The 27,970-nt window shown below is 35.3% G+C and overlaps 2 protein-coding genes, 1 long non-coding RNA gene and 1 other non-coding gene across 7 annotated transcripts in view; 3 read left to right on the top strand and 1 right to left on the bottom strand.

Annotated features, from left to right (window-relative positions):
• G2E3 (G2/M-phase specific E3 ubiquitin protein ligase) overlaps positions 1-24,618 on the top strand; it is an 87,895-nt gene extending 63,277 nt beyond the window's left edge. The window contains exons 10-16 of the mRNA XM_066277649.1: positions 2,744-2,868; positions 2,972-3,104; positions 5,851-6,158; positions 8,175-8,356; positions 12,418-12,590; positions 20,400-20,590; positions 21,658-24,618. Coding sequence (XP_066133746.1) covers positions 2,744-2,868; positions 2,972-3,104; positions 5,851-6,158; positions 8,175-8,356; positions 12,418-12,590; positions 20,400-20,590; positions 21,658-21,914 — 1,369 coding nt within the window. The 3' untranslated portion in view covers positions 21,915-24,618. The remainder of the gene's footprint in view (positions 1-2,743; positions 2,869-2,971; positions 3,105-5,850; positions 6,159-8,174; positions 8,357-12,417; positions 12,591-20,399; positions 20,591-21,657) is intronic.
• LOC136336182 (uncharacterized) lies at positions 83-27,716 on the bottom strand. Its single transcript, XR_010731390.1, has 3 exons — positions 27,600-27,716; positions 11,748-11,830; positions 83-382 (listed from the first exon to the last, which is right to left on the bottom strand). It is a non-coding gene; the product is annotated as an uncharacterized lncRNA (long non-coding RNA).
• Positions 17,150-17,225, top strand: TRNAP-GGG (transfer RNA proline (anticodon GGG)). The gene has a single exon. It is a non-coding gene; the product is annotated as a tRNA-Pro (tRNA).
• The window catches only part of SCFD1 (sec1 family domain containing 1), a 130,963-nt gene continuing 130,696 nt past the window's right edge, over positions 27,704-27,970 (top strand). For 2 of the 4 annotated variants that reach the window (XM_066277651.1, XM_066277650.1), the window contains exon 1: positions 27,704-27,796. In XM_066277651.1, coding sequence (XP_066133748.1) covers positions 27,748-27,796 — 49 coding nt within the window. In that variant the 5' untranslated portion in view covers positions 27,704-27,747. The remainder of the gene's footprint in view (positions 27,797-27,970) is intronic. The other 2 variants (XM_066277652.1, XM_066277653.1) reach the window with 2 other exon arrangements.

Raw genomic sequence — 27,970 nt, forward strand, 5'->3', positions numbered from 1 at the left:
ATGAGAGGTATTGCAAGTATAAAATAAACACTGAAGACTTACTGTGTATCTTAGCTAGGGCTGCCCATAACAAAATACCACAAATTGGGCAGCTTAAACAGTAGAAATTTATTTTGTTGCAAGGCTGGAAGTCCAACATAATGGTATCCACAGATTTGATTTCTTCCCAAGCCTCTCCTTGGCTTGCACATGACTGCCTTCTAGCTGTATCTTCACATGATTGTCCCTCTGTCTATGTCCAGTTATTTTGGAGTAGGGTCCACCCATAGGATCTCATTTTATCTTAATTATCTCTTTAAAGGCCCTCTCTCCAAACAGTCACATTGTGAGTTGCTGGGTTTTAGGACTCCAATATATGAATTTTGGGGAAATACAATTCAGCCTATAACAATAAGAAAAAAGAACTGAAAAAACCTTAATAATTTTATATTGATTACATATTGAACAAAATGATAATATTTTGGAAATATTCAGAGTCATTTCACTTGTTTCTTTTACGTTTTACTAGAAAAGTTTAAATGACATATATGATTTGCTTTGTATTTCTGTTGGATGGCCCTGTCAGAGAGGTTAATTTAACTTGATTAATCTAGCAGTGTTTCTTTTGGATCACTAAAAAGGGGGGGTTTGGCATTTGAAATTTATTGATTATTTCTTTATAATGTCAGAAGTTATTGGCTAATCCCTTTTTTAAATTTTATTTATTTACTTATTTATTTAGAGTGATTTTAGAGAGTGAAAGAGAAACATTGATTTGTTCCACTTATTTATGCATTCATTAGTTGATTCTTTTATGCGCCCTGACCAGGGACTGAACCCACAACCTAGGTGTATTGGGGCAACACTTTTAACTAATGGAACTACCCAGCCAGGGCATGGTTCTAGTCTTAAACAGCAATCATATTGTGCCTTCTGTGTGTTCTATACTGTGCTGGATACTAGAAATCAAGAGCATATTTGTTTTTTAAGATGCAGAATAAAAAGTAACAAAACCAGTTTCATTGAAATATATGTAGGAAATTTCATTAAATTTTTATCGTCAGTATACTGTAGTATTCGAACATGGCATGGTGAAACTGAAAGAATATTGGGGGCCTTGTTCCTCGTGGAAATTAATGGCTGGGTGAGCTATTGATTTGCAAAGACTAAGCTGAATGAAGTCTTGGCAGCTTTGGAAAGTTTCCTCTAAGGAGCTGTTATCACTCCTGATTTCCCTTTCTGGGCTGGATTTTCTCTTTACTATGCTTGTTACAATATAATTGACATTATTTAAATTTGTCTTATGCATTAGACTAAAAATTCTTTAACAGAGATCTCATTGAAAATGTCAAGTAATATGCAAGAAACATGGTGACTCTGAATATTCAGTAAAACCCTGTAAAGGATTGTACTGAGGCACAGATGAGATCATATAAACAGTAAAGCACTCTAGAGTTCTAAGAAGCAATACGTTCATTAATATTGATACTTTCTAAATTTATTTTAGGCTCTTTTAATTAACTGATAATGTATTTGTATACCACCAGCCCATCCATCAGTAGCTATTGTTTCTGATAGCTAGTTGAGATTGCTATTCCTTGCCTTTTTTCCTGGGCACAGATAACGCTATATGAATGCTTTCTTTGTATTCTCACTGCCTCTCATCCTCTGATAGGAAGGCAATTTTGCTGAAAGGCAACATAGGTATAAAGGTGAGCAGCATGGGTCTGACAGCAGATATAGTGGGTTGGAAGCCTCGCTCTGAGACTTACTAGCAGGGCAGACTTGATTGGACAAGTTATTTACCCCTCAATGCCTTGGTTTCCTCTTCTTTAAAATGAAGGTAATAATGGTTTTTCCTACCTTCTAAAATAGTGAGAATTAAACATTTCATGTGGAGAGTGAGAACTGGGCCTGGTGTATAATAAGCACTCATGTTACCTGTCATCTTTCTTTCTCTTCATCATTAGTTGACAAAATTATTTAGAGAAGTGGTGCTGGGACACACAGGACACTTACCTACATATCCACATCCACACAAAGGGAGTTTTACCCACACCTGCCAGAGGGGAGCGTGTCCAGTTACCTCTCTCATCACCTACTTGTCTACACACTCGGGTATATCCATTTTTATACAGAGAGATTGTACTCATAACCAAACAGAGGATGTCCCACATGACAACTTACATCCACTCTCATATGGAAAATGTGAATATGGACTAGCACACATCGTACAGTGTGGCATGGGAGTGGGGGAACAGATGGGAGAGAATACAAATGGAGGCCAGGTAGTGAGTCTAGGTCCTTTGAGCTGCACAATACTGATGTCTGAGCAAGTTTTCTATAGGAAATAATTCCTCACCTTGGATGGGAAAGATAATATTTTAGGCAAGGTAATGTATTTACTGAATGCTTCTTCCATATCAGATACTCTGGTTTAGCAATCTCCCTATGAGTATAGTCATCTCCAAATATAAAAGGAAAAATTTTTTAATTGCATTCCTTCTGATGTTTATATTCTTTGTATATGTGAATATTCATGTACATGTTGATATTTAAGTTAGAGAATATTTAGCATAGTTTATAAACAATGAAATAGAAAAAATGTTTTAGGGAAAAGTAATGCAGTTATCAAAGTAGTTAATCTCTTTTTCCTCCTTTGGTTGGTTGTGTGTGTGAGGTGGACAGTGTGGCAGTGTGAGTGGTTGTAATCTGACTAAGTTAATACCAAAATGTCAACATCTGCTTCTGTTTATCCCTTCAGCAAATGGGAAATAAAGTGCTGTCAGTGTTGTGGTTCTAAAGGAACACATTTAGCCTGTTCTTCACTACAATCATGGGAACAAAATTGGGAGTGTTTGGAATGTAGAGGTATTCTCTGCAATTCAGGTAATTTATAATTTTGAATAAAGATGTTCTTATTCAAGTGCATATTATCAGAAAGTTTCTACATATATTTATATTATGCTCACATTGGGTTTTAAATCTGCAGGAAGTTTCCAAAAAGCCAAAAAACATGCGTTGTCCAACACTAATAATGTTGGGATAAATGACTGTTTGTTGGAAGAATCATCACCTAAATTACCCAGACAGTCACCTGGAGCCCAGCGTAAAGATTTGCTGAGGTATGTATTTTGAATTGGAGAAAAATAGAAAACTCTATTCTGAGAAAATTAAACAGGAAGTGCCTATCTATACACACTTAGAATTAGCTGATTTTTACAGTAATCCAGAAGGACCCAACAGTAGGACCCAACATTTAATCATGAAATTATGAAATCATGCAACCAACATTTTAAAAAGAAAATGAAACAAAATAGACCAGACTATAAAGTATCATATTGCATTGCATATGGTAGAAAGAATGTATATGAAATAGTTTTAGTATTTATTGCATACTGAGTCATGATGTAAAATTTTTTTTATTATTGATCTTTTTGTGTGTGTGTGTGTGTGTGTATTTTTCTCAAGCTGGAAATGGAGACGCAGTCAGACTCCCGCATGCGCCCGTCACCCGGCATGCCCGCCAGGGGGCGATGCTCTGCCCCTCTGGGGCGTCGCTCTGCCGCAAGCAGAGCCATTCTAGCACCTGAGAAGAGGCCACAGAGCCATCCACAGCGCCTGGGCAAAGTTTGCTCCAGTGGAGCCTTGGCTGCGGGAAGGGAAGAGAGGAAGGAGAAGGGGAGGGGTGGAGAAGCAGATGGGCGCTTCTCCTGTGTGCCCTGGCCAGGAATCAAACCCGAGACTCCCGCATGCCAGGCCGACGCTCTACCACTGAGTCAACCGGCCAGGGCCTATTGATCATTTTTAAGAGCGTATAATAACATAGATCTGGAAAATGTGCTTGAACTGTTATTTGAGTATAGTATAGAGTAAGACAGGAATTTAAAATAAATGCATACCACGTTACTTTGTTAAAAGAAAGGAATTATATTTAATATAGAGAGTTAATGTTTTATTTTCTCATAATTTGTTTAATGTCAGCTCTGTAAGAAGTTTAAGGCATACTTAAAAGTATTATTATATTAATGGCTGACTTTTCGTAAGACAGCAAAATGAGTAACTTTTAAAATAATTTTTAACCATTTAAATAAGACTAGGATTATATCTTTATCCTGTATCAGTTATTTGTTCAGCTGAAGTTAGGATTTTTAAGTGTATGTGGCTTTATGAGAAAGTGTTTATAGAGTCTTATTGTAGCCAAAAGGGAAAAAATAGACAAAGGTAACATTAGTAGCTAAGCATGTGAAAGTACTTTCTTGTTAAAAATAATACTAAGTTAAAACTTAGCCGGACAAGAGAATTTTTGTGAAAATATTTAATAACTAGATTTGCAGGCAGAAGTAGCATACTATTCAAAAGGTGAAGAGTTGCTGTTTTAAGATACCACTGTATTAAATGAAAATTCGCTTTAAATTTTTATATTTTTAGTATCAAAATGACATTCACATTAGTTTTAAATAATTTTAATATTTAGGTTCTAAAGATGTGATACCAGAGAGTGTGATTCCTTGCTCCGCCTCTCTATGCCATCAAGAAGAATAGCATTGGTATTCCCATTCCAGGCAGGAGCAAGGAATCAACTAGCTCCAAGAAGATAGATTTCTGAAGGATTATCTTCCAAAAGATTTTGGTTTTGCTCAGCCTGGATTAATAATAGGGAGTTGTTTGAAGAAAGAAAAAACAACACCTTGCCTACATGGGACATTATAATGGGATGGGAAAATTTATACTTGATGTAGAAAGATGATACACAATATTGCCCTGAACAACATTATTTTGAAGACATTAATTCCAATTACAGATGGAGAAATTGAGGCAGGGAGCAATTAGTCTATACCAGGGGTCCCCAGACTGCAGCCCCCTGACGCCGTTTATCCGGCCCCTGCTGCACTTCTGGAAGGGGCACCTCTTTCATTGGTGCTCAGTGAGAGGAGCACATTGACCATCTCATTAGCCAAAAGCAGGCCCATAGTTCCCATTGAAATACTGGTCAGTTTGTTGATTTAAATTTACTTGTTCTTTATTTTAAATATTGTATTTGTTCCCATTTTGTTTTTTTACTTTAAGATATGTGTAGTGTGCATAGGGATTTGTTCATAGTATTTTTTATAGTTCGGGGCCCTCCAGCGGTCTGAGGGACAGTGAACTGGCCCCCTGTGTAAAAAGTTTGGGGACCCCTGGTCTATACAGTCACCTGGAGGTCTTGTTAAGGCAGCTTGCTGGGCCCCTTCTCACAGGTTCTTAATTCTGTTTATCTGCTGTGGGCCATAAGAATTTGCATTTCTAAAACGTTTCCAGATGCTGCTGCTGGTCTGAGACCACACTTTGAGAATTACTAGTATAGGCTAAAAAGTACTACTTAAAAGATTGTGAATTCTGTTTATAATATTAGTTCTATTAATTAACTTTATGATTAAAAATACATTTAATTTCTTAAAACTATAGTTCTCTCATATAATAAGCAGAGACTACATTTGCTCTGTTTTTAAAAGATCTAATGAACATGAAATAAGATACAGTTAAGTAAGTGTATGTTGTAGCCACTGGCCAGAAAGGTGAGAGTTTGAGCTTTTAACTCATACCTAAATCTACTGACTTGATCGAATTTGAGATAGTCATCTGTCAACATTCTCATAAATCATTTATGACATTAAATGATTTTAACTTGATAGGTTGGGATGAGAGAATCAAAAATTTTAAATAAGTTATCAAATAACTGTTTTGTGTTCCAGTGGCAGCCACTGTCTGATTTTGGGTGGGAAGAATTTCCTTTTCATCTTTTTCCTTTCTTTTTTATTGGCTGTGTAACTGCCATGTCGCAAAGTGTTTTAGAGTACTTACCACTGTGTTTAAATTCATGTTTTATAGGCAAGGCAACAAATTTAGAAGAGACATTTCAACAATAATTATAGAGTTAGGATTTCAAATTATTAAAAAAACTAAAAGGTTATATATCAACAAAGCTGATATCTGGAACAGTGCTTTAAATATATTCAGAAATAAGAAATTTAATCCTTCGTACACGATTCAAGTAGTATATGTTAATGAAAATGATAAATTTGGAAGAGAGCATCCTGGATCAAAGCAAGAATTCCTAAGTCTTTTAATGCAACACCTTCAGAACTCACCATTGTTTGAAGGGTCCTTGTCAAAGAACTTGTCCCTAAATTCTCAAGGTAATTATTTATTATTGTACATACTGAATATACCATGTGTAAAGAAAAAGATAGCTGGTTAGAAAGAGATAACTTTTATACATGTGGTTAAAATATATAATTTACTTTGTTTATAAAATACTGATAGAATCATGGCAAAAAAGGGGTGGAAAGATTTTTCAATGCAAATTTTGTAGTGAAACATTTTCTTTAAGAATATTCTTATTTTTTTATAGCAGAATCCTACTTGAAGTGATTCCATAATTAACTGTAACTTAAAAATGTATTTTATATTCAATCTAATTTTATCTGAATAAGAGTGGCCAAGTGGGATGGATGAATATCTGAGCCTTCTTGTTCAAATATTAGGAATTTAGAGTTGGCATGTTTCTTTACAACCTAGGATATTTGGAACACAATTTTATGGTTCATATGTAACAGTTTAATGTACTTTTGCTTTCAAGAATTTTTCTCACACAATTATGTATGGGATACTTTTCTGTATTTCTAGTGAAGAGTTAATGTGATTAAAACAAGCATCTTAAAACACTGGTTAATTTTAGCATTCTTTTTTAGGAGCTTTTTTTTTAATATCAAAGTATACATTTTATTTGTCATCCAAAGCAGTGTTTATGCCAAAGGTGTTATAAAGATTGTGGCTTCTTCACTTTAACATTTTAGTCATGTCTTTCTGACATGGTCACCTTAATGAGTTAAAGATGATACCCTGGAACCCTAGCAGTTGGAAATGGGAAATCCCCTGTTCTCATGAGTAGTATATTCAAGATGAGTTACTTCTGCAGATGGCAAAGCTTATCTATTTTATGTACATTCTTATTTGCCTCAATTTCAGATAATGATATTTATACAACTTTTGCTGTAATAGGAAATTGGAAAGAGTGAGAAGACTTAATTTCATTTGAATTTCCTCTTATGTTTCCCTAGAACTTCCTCACCGTTGCCTGAAGCATCATTGAAATAATTCAGAAACTACCCGCAACTATTTTTACTAGATACAGTACACATAGTTTAATTCTAAACTCCCTTTAAATATCCAAATAATTAGTCATGTTAACTCAAGGCAGTTTTGGTACGGTAGAGAGTACATGAATTTAAATGACAAAATCTGAATTCACTTTGTATACATCACTTAAGTAGCTTTATATCCTTAGATTAATTATGTAGCCTCTCTGGATCTCAGTTTCTTCATCTGTAAAATGTGCCTGCTAATATATAACTTATAAAGTAATTTCAAGTTTTGTTATTGTTGGTTACTAATAAGTTGCTTTGAACAATTTTTAGAAAAAATAAAATTTTCATGACATTTTTTTGATTTAATCAAAGTAGCCAGAACATTTTAAAAGGCAATTTAAAAAATCTTAAAAGCTATGATATGGTAAGGTAGCCTATACTGTTGGGATTCAATTTTTGTTATTTTGGAACATAATTTATTTAGCATTATATATCAACAACCTTAAAATGTTTATTTTCTTTGAACCCTAATCTCTATCCTAATCCATCCTAATCAAATAATCAAAGATCTATAAACAAGAATATGTAAATACATGTTGATTGTATAATATCACTCAGTGACATATCAGTAATAAAGGGGTGATTTATATTGCTGCATATCTGTGTTAGTTTTAATGCATTCCTTAACTGTAGATTTCAATAATTTTGAAAAATATTAAAAAAATTTACAATATAATTGGAAAAAAACAAGTCAAATTATTCATGCATATATTTATATACACACAAGACACAAATATACGAAAGTGTGTACATTGGTTATTGTGGTAGGATTATATGTGATTTTTAAGAAAATTGTGTTTACTTTTTCTACAATAGGTTATTTCTATTCAGAAAAATATTTTTTATATATTTTAAGTGAAATCTATGTTTTATGTATTATAGCTTCTATGAATTATTTTTTATTTACCTAATGCTTAGGTTTTTTCATTTTTAATTTATTATGTATGTATTCATTATATGTGGTGGTTATCTTAATAAAAGAAGTGTATTTTCATCTATTTACAGCTCTGAGAGAGAATCTTTACTATGAAGCTGGCAAAATGCTTGCCATTTCTTTGGTTCATGGTGGTCCTTCACCTGGTTTCTTTTCTAAAACCTTGTTTAACTGCCTTGTTTATGGACCGGAAAATACCTTACCAATTTTAGCTGATGTTTCAGACTTTGATGTGGCACAGATTATAATCAGGGTAAGAAATGTGCATGTTTATTAAAATGTGCACTACATTCTAAGTGTATTTGAATATAAATGATGAATCTACAATAGATAATAATACTCTGTGGAGTTGTTAAGGGGTGTTATTATTTCTGTTCACCAGCAGAGTCCACAACCAATGAAAAGATAGAAGTAAATAGAAGTAAAAGTCAGACAGGTAGAGGTCTAAGTGCCAGGTTTAGTGTTGATAAAACTAGTTAGATAACATGACTTCAATTTGTGATCAAATTAGCTTCTATTTCTCAGAAGTAGAAGGATGTCTCTGCCCTGCCAGAGACTGTACAAGGCAGGTTCCTAGTTGAATGCTAGAGAGCAGATGAAAGTGTGCCTAAAGAGAGCAAGGACTTAAGTTTACCAATCCGAACACTTCTACTTCCTCCTATAGAAAAATAGGGGTGTGAGGTGGAGAGAAAGACCAGGCTGAGTTTTTTCAATATGGAAACTAGTGGGGAGACTCAACTAAAAATAGCATTCATTGAGTCCTGTACTGCATGTGTTACATATAGAAACTCAATTTAGTTATCATAATGCTGTATTAAGTATCATTGCTTACATGTTACTGATTTGGAAACTAATTGAGATAATGAAAGCCATTCAACTTTTCTTTCTTTTAACCTCCTTTCTACTTAACACTACTCTGTCCATTCATTATCTCAGTTACTAAGCAGTATAGTTGAATGGTTAAAGGCAAATGCTTACAAGTCAGATTTTAGGTTGAAATAAATAGGAACTATAGCTGTGTGATTTGGGCCATGAAACTAGGCTTAATTTTGTTATACCTAACTTTATCATCTCACTTCCTCCTTCCTATGGATTTCTTAACTTATTAGAGGGAGACTTCCTACTACCACTCTCCCAAGTTAGCTGGATCACGGCTTAGAGATGTTCACATTCAAATGTCTTCTTTTTTTCTTTTTCTAATTCCTTATCTCTTCTGACTTCTGCAACCACTACTGTCTTCAAATTCCTCTACTGTTTTCTTTAATATTATACTCTTTGCTACTTTGACTACTTCTGTCGTTTTTAATGCTTCTTCCTATCCCTATAAAATTAAGTATTTTTCAGTGTTGTCTTAACAGCCCTAATTCTATAGTATTTGGAAAGCTTCTTCTCACTCATAACCTTTCTGAATGATTCCCAGACTTGTATTTCTGAGTCCCTAGACTTTTGAGTCCCTATAGACTTTTGAGCCTGAATCTCTATAGACATTTTTCTATATGAAGATAAGAGCCCGACATGTTTAAGACAATTAATTTTTTCAGCTTGATTTTCCTTTTCTTTTCAAGAGATTTCTTGTTTTCAAGACATTTTGGGGAAGAGGTTGTTTTCATTCTTCCATACTTCATTTATCATGTGTTGAGTCATCTATCTGTTTCTAAGAGTGGCTTTTCTTTTCTCTTATTTCCAGTGTGCGTACTATACCAAACTCAAATTATGCCTATGCATAAACATTTAGAACATTATTCTAATAATTCTTTCAAAAGGATAATTTTGACTACATTGCTTTCTTCCTCAGAAATCTCAGTGGCTTCTCATTGCCTGTTGAAAAAGTTCCTGTTCTTCTTTAGGGCATTTAGGACTTCCAGCTCTCCTCATGGCTTTACCTATTCCAGTTTCTGTGGACCTGTTATATGTTTGTTTATATAGTCAATAAATGCTATGTACCCAGCACTGTTTTATCACTGAAGATACAATAGTGATCCAAAGGCCCTGCCTTTTTGAAATTTATCTTCCAGAGGGAAGAGAGAAGATAAGCAAATAAATATGTAATATACAGTTGACCTTGAAAAACATGGGGGTTAGGAGAACCCTTAAAATCCACATACAATTTTTGATTCCCCCAAAACTTAACTATAGTTGTCCATCAGTATCTGCAGAGGATTGGTTCTAGGAACCACCTTCTCCACTAAAACAAAATCTGCAGTTGTTCCAATCTCTTAGATGAAATGGCATAGAATAAAGCCCTCCACATTTGCTGATGCAAAACCTATGGATGCAGAGAGCCGATTATATTGAAAAAAATCGGCATATAAGTGGATCTACACAGTTCAAACCCGTGTTGCTTGAGGGTCAACTGTACTGTCATGCAGTAAAGTATATTATAAAAATTATGTATACTTTTAGATATATAGATATTTAGAAATAATGCTTGGGTATAATAAGTTAGAGCTCAGGCTGAGATGCTATAACAAAAGACAATGTCTAAAAAAAAATGTTTCTAAGAGTGGCTTTTCTTTTCTCTTATTTCCAGTGTGCGTACTATACCAAACTCAAATTATGCCTATGCATAAACATTTAGAACATTATTCTAATAATTCTTTCAAAAGGATAATTTTGACTACATTGCTTTCTTCCTCAGAAATCTCAGTGGCTTATTTCTTCTAAAATCTGGTGTATAGATTTTGGGGGATAGGGGTTGGCAAACTATGGCCGTAGGTCAAGTCTGGCCTGCTGTCATCTGTGTGTAAAGAAAGTGTTATTGAAACACAATACACCCATTTGTTGTAAATCTCTTTGTAGTGTTTTCACACTACAGTGGCAGAGTTGAGTTGAGTAGTTGTGACAGACATATGCCCCACAAATCAAAAATGCTATCTGACTTTTATAGAAATGACTCCTAGGCCCTGGCTGGTTGGCTCAGCGGTAGAGCGTCGGCCTAGCATGCGGAGGACCCGGGTTTGATTCCCGGCCAGGGCACACAGGAGAAGCGCCCATTTGTTTCTCCACCCCTCCGCCGCGCTTTCCTCTCTGCCTCTCTCTTCCCCTCCCGCAGCTAAGGCTCCATTGGAGCAAAGATGGCCCGGGCGCTGGGGATGGCTCTGTGGCCTCTGCCCCAGGCGCTAGAGTGGCTCTGGTCGCAACATGGCGACGCCCAGGATGGGCAGAGCATCGCCCCCTGGTGGGCAGAGCGTCGCCCCATGGTGGGCGTGCCGGGTGGATCCCGGTCAGGCGCATGCGGGAGTCTGTCTGTCTCTCCCTGTTTCCAGCTTCAGAAAAATGAAAAAAAAAAAAAGAAAACTATATGATTTATGTTAACATAAAAAAAATTGTTTTAAAAAAAAAAAAAAAAAGAAATGACTCCTATTTTAGAGGTAGAGTTGTGATACACCTAGTCACCCAGGGAATTGAATTCCATCCTCTCCCTGGTACGTAATCACTTAGGATAGTGTCTGTGTCTACATAGCCAAAGCTTGCTCTGAAGGGAGAAAGTGGAAGTAGAGGGCAGGGAAGTTGAACACATTTTCACTCACATCCCATTGGATAGCCCTAGTCACTCATAGCCACATATAGCTCCAGGGAAAGTTCGGTTATGTGCCCAGCTAAAATGCAGGATGGTGGTTTTTGAAGGATGAAGCAACATATACCCAATTCTTAGTCTCTCGCAGAGGGTGAAATTAGTATTTTGAACCGGGTAGTCAGGAAGAACTTCAGAGACTTCAGCAGATATCTGGAATGAATGAGAGAATCGTGTAAATGTCTAGGAGAAGAGTTTTATGGAAAGTAGTAGTAGAAAAAAATATTTTCCATTTAATAGACTTGACTGCTAGTCAATAGTCTTTTTAACTTTCTCTTTCTGTAACTTTATTCAGAAGCTAACCTATATGAAAGTATCTAGCACATAAATGGTCAAATATTTCTTTGTTTATGCTCTTCTCTGAAACACTCAAAATGTTTGGACCTAAGTCGCAGCTGATATTCTTTCTCTTTCATAAAATTTCAGGTCATCTGTGTTGCCTTTTTAGTGCAATGTAACTGTTCTGTGTCAGTTATTGCCTTTTGTGTAAGTAATTTTCTGTTTAAAGTGGCATTATACTCAAGGTTTCTTGAAGGCAGAAATATACAATATTTATTATACTGGATTGTCAGATATTTATTCTAGAAAAATAATTCTTGGTATACTTTCATTCTACTCTGGTATACTCAAGAATTGAGGATAAAGTAATGTATCATTTGAAATGTAAATATGAAAAAAGAAAGATAAATATCATTCAAAAGTGAAAGGGGAAACTGGGTATATTTTCTTCTTCATTACAGATTAATGCTGCAACAAAAGTAGCTGACTTAAACTTAGTTATGAATGAATACTATAACTACCTAGAGCTTATTGGATGTCTAAGAATTATCACATCATTAAGTGATAAATATCTATTGGCAAAAGACATACTTTCTTACCATGTAATTAAGAGAGTCCATGCACCTTTTGAAAGGTAAGATTTTTTTATATGTGAAGATTCTCTCAAAATACATGTTCATTGTCTTATAATATGATATATAGTTGATAAAAAATGTTGTTTTAAAATAATGCTTTAAAACTAACCTGTTAGGGGTGATTACTGTCTTGACAATTCTTTATAGAACTGCATAAATATATTATGCTTATGTAGGAAAAGTAATCATTATCTCAATTTATAATTATTTTTCTAGTATTATAAATTTATAAAATTATAAAATATAATTTTAAAAATTCTTACCACATAAGCCAACTATTTCATCTCTACTCATTCATTTAATAACTATATATTGAACACCTATTGTCTGCTGGGTAATAGGTACTAAGCATTCTTTGACTAACAAGGTAGATATGATTCTTGCTCTTCAGCTTAGAACACTGGTCTTCAAACTTTTTGTTCCAATAGTACTTGAAAGAAGTTTGAAAACTTACATATGTCCTTTACCCCCCTTTTTGTTAAATAACTCAAAACATAAAATATGTATGAAAGAAAGTAGGTGGAAGGCTATGCCATGTAATCATCATTCATATCTAACAATTATCAATCAGCCTGTGGCCAGTCTTGTTCGTCTATCCTACCCTTGTTATTGGCTCCAATATTTTTTTCAAGCTATTAGACATCATGTTATCCCAGAAATGATCAGGGTTTTTTTGTTTTAATTTTAGTATCATTAATCCATAGATTTAAATATACTGTGTTTAAACTGTTATAGTTATGATCCTTACTGAAGTCCAAATTGTCTCATTTTTGACCAATATAAGCCTTGTATTGTTTCTTTGAGTTGATTTTATGTTGACCTGTAATGGTCTTTGATAGCTTTCCTGCTATATGGCATAACAATGTATTTCAGTCTCATTTAGTCATTCTGGCCTAAGGGACCTTGGTTTCTTTGAAGGAGGAATGGTAATTCAAACCTGCAGTCTGGATGCTAGGGATGCTTATTTTTGCCAGGTTGGTCATTGTTCCTAGGCTTTTTTGGTGGACCAAAGCTGGAAATGCAGGGTGTTGTTTTGTTTTTGTTTTATAAGATAAAATACATCATGAGTATTTTATATACTGATACTTCAAATTCAGTACTACAAGATGTTATACTTTTTCTTTACCCCATGTTCAGAATCCCAGTTCTCAAAGGTACTGGAGAATTAGAATATGAAATGATTTCTCACTTCATTTATTCTACATTTTATAAACAGTAGTCTCAGAAGAAAATACCAACATTATCACCAATAACAAATAATGAAAGTAGGTTAAAATTATTTTTAGTAAGAAAAATGGATTTATTATTTTAAGGGTCTTGTATTATTGAGTAATGAGGAAGCATCAATTAACTTTAAATGATATCAAGTATGTATCTTTTAAATGAAATTCTAAACTAACAAGAATAGAGCATGTAACTTCCAAGCCAGTTTGGTGGGGATAGGTGTAGAAATAAATGTATTTAATCTTATAATAGACAGAAAATAGGAACAAAAACAAGCAAAGGAAAACTCATGTTCAGAGAAAGCACACTATAAGTAGAAAAATAACTAAATTTAGATTGGTAATTATAATACATGTCAGTAGCTTAAACTCTTGTATTAAAAAGACAGTATTTTAAATTACATTTTAAGTAAAAGACCTTAAAGCAAAATAAAAAATTAATGAGATTCTAATAATCTTTTTTTAAAATCTTATTTTTAAACGACCCTATAATAATATTTAAAAAAATATTCTTTAGGAACATTAAACAGTCTTGAATCTATTTTTTTTTTTTTTTTTTTTGCATTTTTCTGAAGCTGGAAACAGGGAGAGACAGTCAGACAGACTCCCGCATGCGCCCGACCGGGATCCACCCGGCACGCCCACCATGGGGCGACGCTCTGCCCACCAGGGGGCGATGCTCTGCCCACCCTGGGCGTCGCCATGTTGCGACCAGAGCCACTCTAGCGCCTGGGGCAGAGGCCACAGAGCCATCCCCAGCGCCCGGGCCATCTTTTGCTCCAATGGAGCCTTGGCTGCGGGAGGGGAAGAGAGAGACAGAGAGGAAGGCGCAGCGGAGGGGTGGAGAAGCAAATGGGCGCTTCTCCTATGTGCCCTGGCCGGGAATCGAACCCGGGTCCTCCGCACGCTAGGCCGACGCTCTACCGCTGAGCCAACCAGCCAGGGCCTTGAATCTATTTGTACCTAAAAACATGGCCTCAAAATATGTGAAGCAAAAACTGACAAAATACACAGAAATTATTAAAATAGTTGGATATTTTAAACAATTCTCTTAGGAATTAATAAGTTTAAACATACTAATAATTAGTGAGGGTCTAAACTAGCAGTGAATAAAATATCAATTTTGAAGAAGGTTTATAAAAGGAAACAAGGCAAATACAACATTAAAAAATCTTTACTGTTAGGCACACAAATAAAAAAATTAAAAGAAAAATACATGCAATCATACAATTGTAGGTGCAAGAAAAGTATTTCATACATTTAAACATTTCCACATACTTTTAAACTAACAGAAATACCATTATAAAGGGTTTCTTCTAAACATTCAGCAAACATCCCTAATGGTGAAATGTTATAAGCATTCTACTTAAGGCCAGACAAGTCTAGGATACACATACTTACCTCATTCATTTTCACAATATGATGAAGGCCCTAGCAGAGTAACAAGACTAAATGAGTAAATGGTATTAAGGATTGGGAGAACTGAAATTAGCATTTGTAGTCCACATAAATGTCTACCTAAAATAAGCTAAGAATTTCTTCTGTAAAGAGTTTTAGCAAGGTTACTGGATACAAGAGGTAAAAGATTCAGGCCGGAGGTTTGTTAGTGAGAAGTAATGGTAAAGAAATTGGTAAACAGAGCAACTAATTGTACAATGTTTAATTTGGGGGTTTAAGATACAAGATAGAACCAAAAAGAATTTTTAACTAGTGTAGGAAGAGTGGGAGCTATTGAGATTTTTAAGTGTTCTCTTCAGGAAGAGGGTAAATACAGTAGCCAACCACCCCCCCCCCATCCACAGTTTCACTTTCCTCGGTTTCAGTAACTTCATGATCAATCACGATTCAGAAATATTAAGTACAAAATTCCAGAAATAATTTATAACTTCAATTGTGCACTGTTTTGAGCAGCATGATGAAATTTTGCACCATCTGAGATATGAATCATTCCTTTATCCTACATATCAATGCTGCATGCTCTGCCTTCTCCTTAGTTGGTAGCCGTCTTGGTTCTCAGATGCACTGGCTCGGTATTGCACTGCTTGGATCCAAGTAACACTGAACTTCACTTTAGTCATGGCCCCAAAGTGCAGTAGTAATGCTGGCGGTTTAGATATGCCAGAGAGAAGTGATAAAGTGCTTTCTTTAAGTGAAAAGTCAAACATTCTCAATTTTAATAAGGAATGAAAAACAACCATATGCTGAGGTTGCTTAGATCTACAGGAAGAATGAATCTTCTGTGAAATTGTAAAGAAAGAGAAAAACTTCATGCTGGTTTTGCTGTTGCACCTCAGATTGCAAAAGTTATAGCCACAGTGCATGAAAAGTCCTTTGTTAAGATGGAAAAGGCACTAAATTGTGAGAGGAAGACATGAACAGAAAAAGTATTCTGATTGATAGCAACATTTTACACCAGAAAGCATTAGCTTATATGAAGATTTCAGCAAGGATCCTTGAAACAAGTGACACCATACCATTTATTGCAGTGAGGATGGTTACAGAGATTCAAAAATAGGTTTAGACTGAAAAACGTAAAAATTATTGGAGAAGCTGTTTCTGCCCATGAAGATACTGCTGACACATTTCCAGTAGAGTTGAAGAAGTTGATTACTAAGGAAAAAAGGTATATGTGTATAGGAAAAAACATAATATATTAGGGTTCGGTATTATCCATAGTTTTAGGCATCTACTAACAGTCTTGAAACATTATCTCCCATGGTAAGAGGGGACTACTATACATTGACTTCCTTTAAATTTTAAATACACCTATTAAAATCTTAAAAGGTAACTAAAAAATAATTAGTATGACTTTTAAAATATAAAGGAAATTGGTATTTTAAAAAATAAATACAAAGGTGGGCAGGAAGGAATGAAAACATTTTCTAAAAGCAGTGCCTTTGCCCAAAATAAATAGGAATAGTTTCCTATTATAGTAACAGTAAGTGAAAATTACTCTCAAAAAGCAAATTGCCGTAAAGTAAATATACAGTATGGTAACATTTATATAAAGTTTCAAAACAATGAGTGCAATGCTAGCTTTTATTTAGGAATACACATAGTGAAACTAAAATTAAATGCAGGCTAGAGTAAAAATTTCAGGACAGTAATTAAATAACAATTTCAAATAGGTTTCTTTGTAGAGGTAGAGAAGAGAATATGATGAGGGCAGGATTTAGTTGAGTCAAGAGAATATTTTTCTTAAAAATAATCTGACCAAACATGCCAAAATGTTAGTATCTTAAAATCTAGTGTAAGTTTTTGTAGATTTCTATTATTTCCTGTATTTTCTTGTACACTTGAAATATTTCCTAATTAAAAATAAAAGTTTGCATTGAGCCCTGGCTGGTTGGCTCAGCGGTAGAGCGTCGGCCTGGGGTGCAGGGGACCCGGGTTCGATTCCCGGCCAGGACACATAGGAGAAGCGCCCATTTGCTTCTCCACCCCCACCCCCCTCCTTCCTCTCTGTCTCTCTCTTCCCCTCCCGCAGCCAAGGCTCCATTGGAGCAAAGATGGCCCGGACGCTGGGGATGGCTCCTTGGCCTCTGCCCCAGGCACTAGAGTGGCTCTGGTCGCGGCAGAGCATCGCCCTCTGGTGGGCAGAGCGTCGCCCCTGGTGGGCGTGCCAGGTGGATCCCGGCGCATGCGGGAGTCTGTCTGTCTCTCCCCGTTTCCAGCTTCAGAAAAATACAAAAAAAAAAAAAAAAAAAAAATGTTTGCATTGAGTGGAGAGCTCAATGGGTTAGATTAGAGCATCATCCTGAAGCACAGAGGTTGCTGGTTCAATCCTGGGTCAGGGCACATACAGAAACAATGTTCCTGTCTTTCTCTTGCTCTTTCCCTTCCTCTCTCTAAAATCAATAAAATAAACATTGCCTGACCAGGCAGTAGCACAGTAGAGAATCGGACTAGGAAGTGGAGAACCAAGGTTCAAAATCCTGAGGGCGTGAGTTTGAGCTTGAGTGCGGGCTCGTCTGGCTTGAGCACAGGGTTGCTGGCTTGAGCATGGGATCATAAACATCACCCCATGGGCACTGGCATAAGCCCAAAGGTCACTGGCTTGAGCAAAGGGTCACTCACTCTGCTGTAGCTCCTCAGTCAAGGCACATATGAGAAAGCAATTAATGAACAACCAAGGAGACTAAGGAGCCACAACGAAGAATTGATGCTTTTCATCTCTCTCACTTTCTGTCTGTCTTTCTGTCCTCTGTGTCTGTCACACACACACAAAAATAAATAACCATTTAAAATAAAAATAAATAAAAGTTTAAGGTGAACGTAAGTTTTGCTAAAATTTGCTTCAAAGGTAAACAGAAGGTGAATGGTAAAAACAAAGAAAGAAAGGTAAGGGTGGAATTGTGGAGGGCTTGGTAGCCGTGTTAAGTACTTTGGACTTGGTTTCGTGGACAAAAGTGTGTGTTAGTTTCTGGTGAGTGGCTTAAGACACTAGAAATTTATTCTCTCTCAGTTTTGGAGGCTCAGAGTCCAAAATCCAGGTGTTAGCAGGGCTACCCTCTTTCTGACAATTTAGGAAGACAATATATTCTTTGGCACTTCCTGCTTCTAGGTGGCTCCTGGCATTATTTGGCTTGTGGTTGCATAACTCCAGATCACTGAATCTTTATCACATGGCCTTTTCGTCTCAGCATGTCTCTTATAAAGACACTTGTCATTGTCACTGGATTTAGGGCCAGAACGTATAACCTAGATAGAATGATCTCAAGATCCTCAATTATATCTGCTTAAAGCTTTTTCCAAATAAAGTCACATTCACAGGTTCTAGGGAATAGAATGTGGAAATATCTTTTGGAGAGCCTCCATTCAACCTATCTCAGGAGGAATGACGGTGTTGGGTTTATTTCAGGCACATACCTATGGTTATAGCATGAAAAATTAACTTGGAGATTTACACACTTGCAAGTAGTTTGCAACAGGGTGGTAGTGGGTATATGGAGAAGTGAGCTAATAAAAGGGATTTCAGAAAGGAAATCCATAGGATTGGTAATTAGGAATGGCACAGAGAACAGTCAAGGGTGACTTTCAGGTTTCTCTATATTAATTTGATGGGTATAATGAAGGCATTTACTGACACTTGTGGTCCAGATTTTTTGGTAATAAAGATTAGCTTTCCTTTGGACTTAATAAATTTAGGTGCTTAGAATATGTGGTACACAATATCTGTCGATGTATATCTGGGCTGGAGAGAATACATTTCATAATAATGATGAGCCTATACCTGCTAAATGAAGCCATGGGAGAAATGGGCGTTGTTACAGATCCATGAGAGAAAACAGCAACGTTTAAGACAAACTAAAGAAAAAAGAAGGTTTTTGTAAGAAACTGAAAAGGTCTGGTCAAAGAAAAAGGAGGAAACCAGGAGACTGGTGCCTAAGAAGATCATTCGTGAACTTATGGTAGTTTTTCCTGAGATGTAAACAGGAGTGGAGGAAAGTGAATGGAAATTAAGAAACGGAGATAGATGGAATTGACTGAATTTTTTTTCCTTATTCAAAGATAGGCACATTTATGTGCTCTTGAGAAAGAGCCTAGAGAAAGAGAGATGAATCAGTGTGGCAGGGTTCCTGTGGTAGGGAGTTCAGAGCCACAGATAGGACATCAGTCTGATATAATTCCTTCATTCTTTGCTTACTAGTGAGAATGTATGTTTTTAGAAATTCACTTGTTCCTTTTATTTTATTAATTATGCATTCATATTTTTTTATTATTTTTTATTTTATTTATTTATTTATTTATTTATTTATATTTTTTTACAGAGAGAGAGAGTCAGAGTGAGGGATAGACAGACAGGAACGGAGAGATGAGAAGCATCAATCATTAGTTTTTCGTTGCGCATTGCGACACCTTAGTTGTTCATTGATTGCTTTCTCATATGTGCCTTGACTGTGGGCCTTCAGCAGACTGAATAACCCCTTGCTTGAGCCAGTGACTTTGGGTTCAAGCTGGTGAGCTTTTTGCTCAAGCCAGAGGAGCCTGCGCTCAAACTGGCAACCTCGGGGTCTCGAACCTGGGTCTTCCGCATCCCAGTCTGATGCTCTATCCACTGCGCCACCGCCTGGTCACGCGCATTCATATTTTGTTTATTTCCTATTGGAGTGTGTTTTTAGAAAAATGTATTTTTTTATATATTTATAAATTAGTTTTGGCATGTATGTTAAAGTATTCTCCCACTTTGTTTTCTTTTTAGCAATAGATAAGTTTTAAAATGTCATGTGGCTAAGGTTTGCAATCTCTTTGCAATTTCTAGGAAACTTCATTTTTATACTAATTAACTTTGAAGTGTAAAATACTTAAGAGTTCTACGTTTTTCCTCTTAAAAATTGCTAGCTCAATTTTAAAACTATTCTATAAAGCCAGGCAAGTAGACATATAAAAGATTCATTTTATATTAAAATATTTGCTTGTTATGAATTTGAAGTTTCATAGCACATATAGTATACCCATAACTTTTTTTAATCTTTTTTTCTCACATCTCTGTATATGTGGTAGTAAATTAGCTAGAATGTTAATTCTCTCTCATAATACCAAACACATGTATAAATGTTTACTAATTACTTTTCTTCTCTTAAGTTTTAAGCAGGGTCTGAACACTCTTGGTGTTCTGGAGAAAATTCAGACTTATCCAGAAGCATTTTATAGCATCTTCTGTCATAAACCTGAGAATCTTTCTGCAAAAATCCTTCGTGATCTTTTTACCGTACCCACGATATCTGATGCACAGTCTTTGGGATTTTGGAACAGTTACTTACAGGCTGTTGAGGGTATGTGGATGTTTTATTTAACTGTCTTAGAATGTTTGTTTTAGGATATTAGTTTATTTCTTTGAGTTTTGCTTTTCTGATAAGAACTTTCATCAGCTAACTCCATATTTACAAAACATTTAAAAACAAGTTTATGTGACTAAGTTGAAAATGATGAGGAAAGGTTACAGAGTAAAATTATAGTCTACAGTGTTTTCCTCTATATAATTTAAGATGAAAAGCATTCTTCCTAGGAATTTTAAATATATGGGTATTTGCCACTGCATAGAATAGTCTAAAAGGTAATTGTTCATTTCATCTTTTTTCAAAGTTAAGTTGAATTATCTTTCAACAATTGGTTAGGGCTGTGATAGTGATAATCATTGAGCATAAGCAATGTGAAATCCTTTTGTATTGTTTTACAACAAATGTTTTAGTTTTTCTCTGCATTTTTTAAACTAATTCAGCAATTTTCAACTGGTATGCTACAGAATTTTATAACATGCAGTATCTCACTATTCAGTCAGGGATACTGACTTCTCTTCCCTTAGATTGTCAAATAAAAAATGACAACAGCCAACATCATAAGAGCTGTCTGGTGTGAATGAATCAAAATTATACTTACTTTTTTTGTCAGATTGGCAAAAAATACATTTTTTGGTGTGCTTCAGAATTTTAGTAATTAGTTTTTGTGCCATGAGATGAATAAGGTGAAAATCACTGTTTATCAATTAGTGGTTATCTCAAAGTAGTTTAAAGTTGTTTTTAATATATCTCAAAAAAGATAGAGTTTCATAACCCACTGAACCTCTTGGACTCTATGATAATTTTATATTAGAAAAGTCATTCAAATATACAATGAGTAGTTCAACTAAATAATTTTGTGAGTCCTACTTTGAGATTCAAATAAACATTTATTGAATGTACTGTTTTCCTATTACTAGACTTAACTTAATGATTTAGTTTGCCAAAGATAAATGTGGGAGTCTCTGCCTTTCAAAATTCCCAGTCGAGTTGGGAGCCTGTGATGGTACAATATATAATGAACTTTTTCTTCTTTCTTTTTTCTCTTTTTGGTAACTTTTCAGATGGTAAATCTGCAACAAGAATGGAAGACATTCTTATTTTTGCAACTGGTTGCAATTCTATTCCACCTGCTGGATTTAAACCCACTCCTTCAATTGAGTGCCTTCATATGGATTTTCCTGTTGGAAATAAGTGTAATAACTGTTTAGCTATTCCAATCACCAGTACATATAAAGAATTTCAAGAAAAGATGGACTTTGCCATAAGAAACAGTCTAAGGCTAGAAAAGGAAGAAAGTTCTCACTACATTGGACATTAAGATGTTTTAAAGAGATGCTTCTTTAAAAGCTGCTACTGATACTCGTGTTTCAAAAATCTGGCATCACTTTTGAACAAACTTGTCAACTTCTTGGTCCATTAAAATTTATGATATGAACATAACATTTAACCTAAAAAGATTTTTGTTAAGGTGTACCAATCAAAGTTGATGTTGTTTTTCTATTTTGTTAGTATATGTGTTTCATAAGCTTCGTGAGTACTTTTAGAATGGTTGTACAGACTTTCTTCAAGTATAGTAGCATGGTATATATAAGAAAATTTAAACTCACTGTTTTTGTAAATTTATATTAGCTGTAGGATGCCACAATGATTTTTTCTGGTTTTATGCAAGTTTCAAATTACTATTTTCGTTTAAAGCCTTAAATAGAAAGGCTAACTGGTAAATCCTGTTATATAAATCAAAGGCATATATTCTTGGGTATGTGTTATATGTATCCTTTTCTAGGATGGCACTAAATTGGTTGTTTGAAATGTTATTTTAGATTACTGACTTATATTGAAATAGACCCACACTGAACTTAATTTTGTCTAATGGGAAGTATTACATAAAAAGCGGAGTTGCACAAAAATTCTACAATCTATGGACATTCCATAGTCTTAAAAACACTTCTGAGGTAGATAAAATATAGTTGAAAATACTAAAAAAAAGTCTTTTATAAAGCCTTGGCTTTAATCGTAGGGTATTTTTTCCTGTCTGATCCATAATTTTTCAGGTATCTGAATGATCTCTGCGGGTTGTCACGTGGTAGGTTTGGCTATTTGACACTTACTTAATATTGAGATGGTTGTATGATATGTAAGTTCACATCACTGCATTACTGGTACCTGTTCTGCTCTTGAAAGGTCTCTGTTATAGAAATATGTAAGAAAGAAATACAAGTAGAATGAAAAACCCACTCTAATCTCGCCTGCAGAATTAACTGAAGTGTTTCAGTGTATTCTTTTATAAACTCTTTTGTTTTCGTTTAACTTTATTAATGTTGTTCTTTAACATTTATCATGTTACGTAAAGTAACAAATCATGTAATAACTATAGTATTTGAAGATTATCCCCACCAGCCATGTCCCCACATTTATATGTCCTTTTACTAAAGAAGAAATTGGAAGTCTAATGTCTCTAATCTGTTATCAAATATAAATGGGTTTTCCACCAAAGTAAATCGTATTAGAGGCAAATCACTTGGTTGTAACTACATTTTTCTTGATATACAAAGCAGGTATCAGCTATCATCATATTCTTATCCTCCCCAAGAGACATCCTTAGGTTACTGATATTTGTAAAGAAAAATGACAGGGTTGATTCAGTATTGGTAATAGATCTCTTAATACCAAAGGAAAACTAAAACATAATCTCAGAATAATTTTCTTTGTTACACTTACCAACAGATCCAGCAGGTTAAACTTTCTCTTTCATTTGAAGTTTTTAAGAACATTAAACAAGACATTTGTCTTATGTTAAAGTTAGATTATTGAAAGTAATTAAAGGAACTATTAGCAAAAAAGAGTTTGAATATTGAATATAAACCTTAAACTTGCCATATAGCTATTATTTCAAATGTGTTCATAAATTGGAAATTTTATTTCTTAACCTACCTAGTTTTATAAAATTTAAAAAACCACTAAACCAATACAAATCAAAAAAATCTAATTTAAACTATTTTCTGGTTATTTGTAGTTTTTTATTGCTTTTTAGAGAGAGAAAGGGAGAGAGAGAAACATCAGTTTGTTCCACTTAAGTTATGCTTTCGTTAGGTCATTCTTGTAGTGTCCTGACCCCAGGGATCGAACCAACAACTATTGGCATATGGGAATGATGCTCTTAACCAACTGAGTTACCAGCCCCAGGGCCTGGTTATTTCTAGTTTTAATTAATTTCCCTACAGTTGTAATTAAACAGATAAAAACTCACATACTCTTTAGGTGGGGAGGGGTGAGAGGAAGGAAGCACCCTTGGTTGGGCTACAATTAAAAACAGTATTGTAATTCCTCATTTCACTTATTTTATGCATAGACGGGGACTTAGGGAATAATGTGGTGTAAATAGTCATTTAGGATATTCACAATTTAAACTGAAGCATACATACTCATAGAAAAATGTTTTCTGATTTTAAGGATGTTCCATTAGTATGATTTTTTAAAGATTAATCTGTGTAGTCAAGGCTTATCAGAGAAACCTGTAGGTTGTTTTCTGCAGTTTATGTCAGACAGTTGGTATTATGATTGTTACTTTTCTATTCATTGTTATAGCCAGTGCACAGTTCTTACTGATGTTGATTTTAAAAAGGAATAATGCTATAAACCTTTATAAATGCTTAGTGTATGTGTATTTCTTAAATGTTTCAATCTAAATGGCATATATTTCAAGCCTGTTTTCTATTGTTCTCAACATTAAGGGAAACCAAAAATTTGCCTATTATGTATGCATCTACTGTTCATTGTCTTTGATTAGTTTTATATTTATTGTTTTTAAACAGTTTTTTAATTTTTGTGAGAGAACTGCATCTGAGAGCCTTTTATAGAATTCTCTACTATAGTATACTTGGTTGATTTAGTATTTAAGGTAAACATTCTTTAAAATATTAGGAACTAGCTTATGATTTTATATTTTGTCATATTTAATTCCCATATTACGAATAAGCCATTCTTTGCTTGGGTCAAGTAAAAAGCCTTCATTTGATTACTAATTTGAGAAATCACTTTGGTTTCTACTTTATACGAAAACATTTTATACTTTTTTTCTAATTGTATGGAAGCTAGTGGAACTTTTGTACTCTATGCTGAATGATAAGGAGCATATAATAGGTAAGTTTTTCAGTGACTTTGCCTTTAATATTCAGTTTATAGAAAATTATTAGAACTAGATTCTTCTTAAAAATATATAATCTTTTTTTTTTTTTGTATTTTTCTGAAACTGGAAACGGGGAGGCAGTCAGACTCCCGCATGCACCCGACCGGGATCCACCTGGCACGCCCACCAGGGGGCGATGCTCTGCCCATCCGGGGCCTCGCTCTGTTTCGACCAGAGCCACTCTAGCGCCTGGGGCAGAGGCCATGAAGCCATCCCCAGCGCTCGGGCCATCTTTTGCTCCAATGGAGCCTGGCTGCGGGAGGGGAAGAGAGAGACAGAGAGGAAGGAGAGGGGGAGGGGTGGAGAAGCAGATGGGCTTCCACCACTGAGCCAACTGGCCAGGGCCAACATATAATCTTATATAGTGAGTATCACATGCTTCATAGTTACTGTTAGAGTAAGCTGTTAAACTTATGCTTCAAGTAATACAATACAAAGTGTTATGCTTCAGTTAATTTACAAAACATAAGAACACATTGAATGATTGATTGCTTGAATATGTATTACATGTAGTTTAGGAATATTTGGATTGCTTTGAAGAGACTCAATTTTTAAGTTTTCATTTTGACTGTTTTTCAATTACCAATATACTCCAGTAACTACTGTATGCCAGGTATTGTGCTAGTTTATGTATCTGCCTATTTCTCCCTGCCCCCTTTTTTTAAAAGACAGATGTAGCAAAAAAAAAACAAAAACAAAAAAAAAAACATGACACTTAAAATGATGTTTTCTAAATAAATATGTTTATGCTACTAAATGTGAACTGCTTATGTTAAACTCATTTAAGTAACTTGACAGAATTTAACAAGGTTTAAGTTTCCAAAAATATTAAGTAGGTGGAAGATTCTTTCCTCTCCACATTTGAGAGATCCTGCCAACAGTCATTGGTTTATACTTAGGAAGCTCTCAAATGAGCTATTCTGAGGTAGTTTATGTTAAACTATTCCCTAATGAAAAATAGTAGTTTACCAGAATAAATTAAGCCAAAAATTTGGGTTGGTAGAGTGGGTTAAAAGGGCACAGTAAATTAGGTTAACTAATATTCTGAAGCCACAGCCTGATTATTTCTGATTTTAATAATATGTAATAAATACCTTAGTCTCAGCCTTGCAGAGACTGTCTACTGCCTCTGGTCTGATCTGTAGGGCATATTTTTCTGTACATTTATTGACCACATTATGCACACTCCTGTTCAAGAAAGTTTTTATCATTTCCTTTGTAGATACTGTATATAAATGTGAAACGTTTTCCTAACATTTTCCTATGACATATAGTCTTAGGGAGAAGTCTGATGGAGCTGAAATGATTAATTGATCTGCATTTGAGAATAAAAGTACCCAAATGAACAAGGCTGGTCTTTCAGATGTTGGAAGGTGGGAAAGCCTGTGTATTTTATATTCCATGGACTTAAAAAAATGAAGTAGGACTTTCCCATAGGGTAGGAACTGTCATTTCTGTTTAATTACTACACACCTAGATCATCAGTGATTCCTTCAAAATATTGGTGATAGCACTGAATAAGAGTATATATTCCAGTTCATTTCTTAGTGAGAGCCCCCAGTTCCCAGACCCTGGTAACCACTTTTCTGCTGTTTCCACAAGTTTGACCTTTTTTAAAGATTGTACATATAAGTCATACAACTCAGTAACAAACTTTCAGCTTCAAAATGAATAAGGTCTGCAGGTCTAATAATTTAGCATGGTGAATAGTTGATAATCTGCATTATATAATTGAAATTTACTTAGAGTAGAACTTAAATGTTCACATATATATTTGATGGTTGTGATAACTAGATAGGGGAATCCTTTCACAATGCATATGTGTATCAATCATCCCAATGTGCACTTTAAGTATCTTACAAATTTTGTTAATTATTTCTCCATAAAGCTGAAAAATAAAAAATTACACAAGGAAAAAGAATGTAGGCTCATTATTAGGGTGTTTCCTAATGGTATTTAAAAGAAGATCACCTGTCTATAAAATTCATAAAAGTAAACGACTTATTTTTGAAATAGATGATGTTTTATTATAGAAATGTGCTTTTTGTGTAATTGTTAAGGTAGCTTTTAACTGATATATTAATTTCAAAGGTGTTTTCAAAGTAGTATTTGAGGCACAGGGTCTATAATTTCATTTCAGAATTTGGTGCAGCTTCACAATGAACATACTCAACAGCTAATGCAGTGTGGCCAGTGAACTCTGTTGAACATATGGGAAGTGAGTTGTCATTGTGTATCCATTTTTGACATCCAGTAAAAATCTATGGATTAAATTAGTAATCATCGATAGCGATACATTTCATCACTACATAGTTTCAAGTGTACATTAAAATACCAGCACAATCCACTTATCCACTCTTCCCCCAGTAATGTTTTGTGATTTGCAATTACCAAAGGCTATGGGAGGAAATAATTGCCATTTTGCATCCTTCTGGTTCCTGTGCCCACGTTAAGCAAAACACCATTAAAGCTAGACCGTTTTGCCTACTAGATGACATTGAGAAAAATGTTCCAAAGCCGCCTTCACCAGGAAAGGGGAGCAAAGAGGCAGGCTTACTATGTTCCAGGAGCTTCACTAGACGTTAGTCCCGTGATGCTTAAACCCCCAAGTGTTCTCATCAGTGATGTGTAAATGACCGAACAGTTAAGTATTTAATTATGTACTTGGCACTACACCACTTTCCCACCCCAAAAGCTCAACTTGATAAAAGCTGCCACTTGAGAACTGGTGGCTTGATTCGATAAAATAAGAATTCTTACTATCCCGCAGCTGAGAAACACTCGAGTGCTCAGGCGTTAACGCACTGGGTTTCCTACCTCTGGTATTTGAAGCCCTGGGAGGGTCACCCTGGAAGAGGCGGATCTGGCCTCAGAACTTCCTTTGGCCACGCCCCCCGGGCTTTGCTTCCGGGGCGGTGGGGGCGGCCACGTCACCTTCGGCCTCTGCTCGCCAGCCGGGCAGTGGATGGTGGGAGCCAAGATGGCGGCCGCTAGTATTCGAGAGCGACAAACAGGTACTGAGTTTATTCCCTTCCTGCGGTCCTGTGCCTGCCATGGGGACGTCCTTTTCTGGTTGTCGCTCTCACTCGGTCGCAGCGCGTACAGCTTGGAGGCGGGCCGCCAGGAGTTTAATCCAATTCCTGCGTCGAGAGACCCTCCTTCGGAGTTTTTATGGAAGAGATGCCGTT

The sequence above is a fragment of the Saccopteryx bilineata genome, chromosome 4, assembly GCF_036850765.1.
Source record: "Saccopteryx bilineata isolate mSacBil1 chromosome 4, mSacBil1_pri_phased_curated, whole genome shotgun sequence".
In the NCBI taxonomy this organism is placed as follows: Eukaryota; Metazoa; Chordata; class Mammalia; order Chiroptera; family Emballonuridae; genus Saccopteryx; species Saccopteryx bilineata.